The sequence below is a fragment of the Dipodomys spectabilis genome, unplaced genomic scaffold (assembly GCF_019054845.1).
Source record: "Dipodomys spectabilis isolate Male_0828 unplaced genomic scaffold, ASM1905484v1 ptg000588l, whole genome shotgun sequence".
NCBI classification, from domain to species: Eukaryota; Metazoa; Chordata; class Mammalia; order Rodentia; family Heteromyidae; genus Dipodomys; species Dipodomys spectabilis.
The window spans coordinates 426,099-431,345 of record NW_024871265.1 but is presented as its reverse complement, the minus strand read 5'-3'; the positions used below and the strand labels follow the sequence as shown (position 1 = coordinate 431,345).

Genomic DNA, 5,247 nt, shown 5'->3' with positions numbered 1-5,247 from the left:
TAATACTTGTAGTCCCAGCTACTTTGAAGACTAAGGCAGTATTGATTGGTCCAGGAATTCAAGACAAGATTGGACAACATAGTGTTATCCTGTCTCTTAAACCTTTGAATTCTAAATTTTTAGGAATTTATCTGTAGCAAGTATATTTTGTAAACCAGTAGCACCAGAACTATTGAAAACTTGCTTGGAATTTAAATTCTTGGGCTCATCTAAAGCCTGCTGAATCAGAAACTCCAAAAGTAGATTTAAGCAAAATCTATCAGAACACAGCTATATCTGATGCCCATTCAACTATTGATCTGAGCTTCAGTATGTATTCATTTTTATCATGAAGCTAATTTTTTATTCAACTATTGTTAGTTTTAGTTTAGTTTATATTAGAGTGATGGGTTCCATTGAGTTTACCTCCTAATAAATGGTAGCCAATCTCAAAGAGAAGGATCCAAATGCATCAGACCTTTGCCATCTATTAATTCCTGCCCTTCTTCAACTCTTTCTCACTTGTTATCATGGTCCAATGCACATGATCATCAAATTTACTCATACCACTTACAAAGCTATATCATGAAAGACAAGGCTTCTATCCTACTCTCTTTGGACCAGGTGTTCTGGTCCAAAAGATACTTGCCATCTCCATGGGGAAATTTTTATTAAAGAACCGAGTGTGACCTGTAGACAACCTTTAAGAGCCAAGACTCCCAGTCAATAACTGCCAGAGGGTGGTGTCTTTGATGTCCATCAACCGCCTTTGTCAAGTCTTCAGATGACTGCAGCCCTGGTTGGTGGCTGGACTGTAACCTCTTGAGATAGTCTGAGCCAGATTCATCCATCTATACAGTTCCTGGGTTTCTGACTCTCAGTAGTATTGAGCTAATAGATGTTTGGGGTAGTTTGTTCCATGGTAACCAATAGTTAATATTAGACTTTTATTTTCCTTTCTTCTCTGAGACATGATTTTCTTTTTTTTTTTTTTGAGATCGATCGATCGGTTGACTATATTGACAAGATACTGATTGGTTACATGTTGAAGAAAACATACAATACAAAATACAGAAAAAGTTGGTTCCATCCCTTCCCTCTTCCCCCCACCCTTGCCCACCCACCCCAAATACTCATCATCGTGATTTGGTCAGAACAGGGCTCAGAGCCAGAGTTCAGGGTGACCTAGGGTGGAGGGGTCAGGGGCAATGGGGATGTGGCTGTCATAATGATGCTGCGATACTGCTGCCGTTTCTCTCCCAGCTTAGAGTAGAGCAGGGAGGGAGCTGCAGCCTGATGACAGCCAGTTGTGGGAAGAGCTACCTGTCCCTTCCCAGTCCAGGGCCTGCCCACTGCCCTGGACCAAGACCACTCCCAACAAGGTAAGGATGTGGGTGCTCTTGTGGAGTCTGCTCTCCAACAAGAGGGAAACAAGGGGGTAACTGCTTAACCCCCTGCCCCACAGACAAGGTGGGTATAGGAGCACATGGCTACTACTAGCAAAGGAGAGTTGGAGAGCAGTAGAAAGGGGGGAAGTGGGAAGAGCAGAAGATCATATATATTAAAAAAGTGACTTAAGACTTAAAATTGAATTAGTATTTGTACAGAAAGGTGCAGGTGGAATAACTCCCTCCGGTCTAGGATCAAAGTTATGCGGAGAAATCATGGACCCCTCCCCTGCCCCCAGCTGTGGCCCGAGTCGTTGTTAAGTGCCATTGGTTAGAATGGATTCCAGTCGGGTCGTTCAGGCGGAGGAGTGGGGGCAGTGATAGGCAAGGGGGGGCTCAGTTGCTGCAGCACTGGCTCCTGCTGGCTGGGTTGTTCTCCTGGAGGTCCACGCCTCGGTTTCAGCCTGGAGCACCAGCTGCATTCTGAGGCTCATTCTTGGGAAGCTTCTTAGCTATTGCCATGAAAATTTCATTCACATTCATTGCAGTCTTTGCTGAAGTCTCCATGAACAGTAAACTGTTGTCATCTGCATAGGCTTGTGCTTCCTGGAATTCCACAGCTCTCTTGTTGGCCAAGTCTGCCTTATTACCCGCGAGTGCAATGACGATGTTGGGGCTGGCCTGCCTCTGCAACTCCTTCACCCAGTTCTTGGCCCGTGCAAAAGTATCTGTGTTGGTGATGTCATAGACCACGATGGCAGCTTGGGCCCCCCTATAGTACATGGGGGCCAGACTGTGATACCGCTCCTGTCCAGCTGTGTCCCAGATCTCAAACTTCACTGTTGTATCATCTAAGCAGACAGTCTGTGTGAGGAAGGCCGCTCCAATTGTGCTCTCCTGGTACTCGTGGAATTGGTCCTTGACAAAACGGAGGACGAGGCTGGACTTGCCTACTGCAGACTCCCCCAGAAGTACCAGCTTAAACTGACAGATCTTGTTCCCAGCCGCTGGTCCATTGGGTCGCGCTGTGCCTCCCCGACCTGCCATGGCCCGCTGCACTATAGTGGTACCAGTGAGTGTGGGGGCGGGTGCTATACAAAGAGGCACTTAGTGGGGAGGGGGCCTCCAACGCGGCTCCGGGGCAGCAGCGTTACTTGGGCCGGGGCTCGCGCAAGAGTCCGCTCCTCTTCCCCTCCCCCCCCCCTCCCCCCCCCCACGCGGTGTCCCAGGCTCCGGCCTCCACTTCCGAGACAGGATTTTCTTGAGTAGAGGAGTATTTTATCAGTGGAATGCTCATGGTTGGAGAAGAAAATAGAATATTTTTTAGTCTTTTTTTTCAATCCCAAACTGGCTTCTTTTACAATTTAAATCTGATACTAGGATTTGGCCAATGCACACATGAGAACTGTGACCAAATTTCCAGAAGTGATTCTCTCAGAAGCAGTTCAGGAGACATGAGGGGTGCTCTTTGGGTCAATACCTGTTTTCTCCTACTTGGGTTGGTCAGGCTGATGGATACAAGGGAGGTCATGTGACCTTTCTTAAAGCCAAGTCAGAAGAAAGGTGATAGATGATACCAGTGAGGTTGGTGAGACAGCTTTCAGAGTAAAAGGAGAGAAGGCCAATCAGGTCTTAGTTTCTATGGCACACCAGTGTGTGGTGGTGTTCTTTCCATTTGCCATCCTGGAATTCTTCAATGAAATAAAAACCACTCTAGCACTTGCATTTATACATTTTATTTGTTTCCCCTCAGTTCTTATTTTCTTTTACAGAGTGGAAAGGAGAAAGGACAAGCATGCCAAGTCTCTAAATACTAAGATAACACAATGAGAAAGCAAGGTGCCAGTGATTCAGGCCTGTAATCCTAGCTACTCAGGAGGCTGAGATCTGAGTATCATGGTTCAAAGCCAGCCCAGGCAGCAAAGTTGGTGAGACTCTTATCTCCAATTAACCACCAGAAAACTGGAAGTGGTGCTGTGGCTCAAGTGGTAGAGCACTCGCCTTGAGCTGAAGAGCTAAGAGACGGTACTCAGGCCCAGAGTTCAAGCCCCACGACCGACAAAAAACCAAAATGAAACAAAACAAAACACATGAGAATCTGGTTTGGGTCTGTGAAGGAAGTTTCCACTTTCCAAATTTCCTTCTGGGATTTCAAGGCAGTTTTCTGGGATGTTTCTTTCCATTGGCTGGACTCTCCCTGTAATTCAGGAAGGTGCCACCAGGTGGAGAAATGTTTGGATTAGAATCTCAGGATTCAATTTTTGATTCCTGTTAAATGTAGGTAACTGAGAAGATAAGAATTTAACTGTTATGCTCATGCTTGAACTCATTCTTAACCTGCCCCTCCTCCCAGTACACAAAGGCACATTCACACACACACACACACACACACACACACACACACACACACACACACACTACTAATTACAGAGAAAGAGCAGACCCATTAAGAAGTTATTGTAAATTTTTGAAGGACTTTAGGAAAGATTTGTCACAAATCCTCTGTAGGTATTCTTTTGCCTCCTCGTTAAAGTGAAAATATTGAGCAAAGTGATTTCTAGTGTCCAGATCTGATGTTCTAAGATTCCCTAATAACATTTATCACAGGCTTATGTTACTCCTTTTTTTTTTTTCCCCTTGGGGCTTGAACTCAGGGCCTGGGTGCTATCCTTGAGCTTTTCTGCTCAAAGTTAGTACTCTACCACTTGAGCCACAGTTCCATTTCTGGCTTTTTAGCGATTAATTGGAGAAAAAAGTCTCTTACACTTTCTTGCCTGAGCTGTCTTTGAACCTCGATCCTCAGAGGTCATCTTTTTGAATAGTTTAAGTTTACAAACGTGGGCCACAGGTGCCCAGCATTCTTTGGAGTCATCACTACACTCCCCCATCCATTCCTTTTCCACAGTTTCCTTGAGCTCTGTATCCTTTGATGTTAACAACCACCAATCTCCCCAATTTTTCTACTCAATTAAAAAATGTCTATCTTTTTATTCATCAGTTTCCTTTTCTCCCCTGATATTTCCTAGATTCCCTTGACTGCCTTTATTCTCTTGCCAGATGCTCTGACCACTTCAAGATCCCTCTATGCCACGAAGGAGACTGAGTGGAGAAAACTCAGAACTGCAGGGGTATTTTCTCATTGCTGTGCAAATATTGGTTGTTGAGAAATGGGAAATTGGACGGGATTGTCAGATAAATTCCCTTCCTCCTGATGGATTTGACTCACGCTGGTAATCCTAGCTACTCAGGAGCTGAGCTCTGAGGATCGAGTTTCAAAGCCAGCCTAGGCAGGAAAGGCTAGGAGACTCTTATCTCCAACAAACCACTCAGAAAACCAGAAGTGGTGCTGTGGCTCAGGTGGCAGAGCAGTCTCCTTGAGCTGAAGAGCTAAGGGACAGTACTCAGGCCTAGAGTTCAAGCCCCATGACTGATAAAAATATATGTAGAGAGAAGCACAGCATTGCCAGCAGTTATGTCTTATGCACAATTTGTTGTTGCTTGATGGTTAGTTGTATTCGTGAACTTGTCAAGACCATGGGATTCCCATGAATCTGGCTAAACATTATTTTTATGTATGGCTGTGAAACTGTTTCTGAATTGATAGATAGAACAAAATAGATTGGTCTCCTGATAGGGGAATAGTCCAACCTACTATCTATCTATCTATCTATCTATCTATCTATCTATCTATCTATCTATCTATCTATCTAATCATCTATTAACCTGTCTACCCACTGGATATGTATATCTGTATTTCAGTATCTATTACTATATATTGTATTAATTCTGTTTCTCCAGCTAACTCTAAATATAACATCTTCACAGCTTGTTGTGGAGTAGCTGCTAGCCCCAAAGTGCCAACCCTTCAATCCTTGCCTCA

At 44.6% G+C, this 5,247-nt stretch overlaps 1 protein-coding gene across 1 annotated transcript; it reads right to left on the bottom strand.

The window, feature by feature from the left end:
- Positions 1-1,553: 1,553 nt before the first annotated feature.
- LOC122100607 (ras-related protein Rab-5C-like) lies at positions 1,554-2,553 on the bottom strand. Its single transcript, XM_042670947.1, has one exon. It carries the CDS (start codon positions 2,412-2,414, stop codon positions 1,827-1,829), a length of 588 nt encoding a protein of 195 aa, XP_042526881.1. The 5' UTR covers positions 2,415-2,553; the 3' UTR covers positions 1,554-1,826.
- Between the last annotated feature and the right edge of the window lie 2,694 nt (positions 2,554-5,247).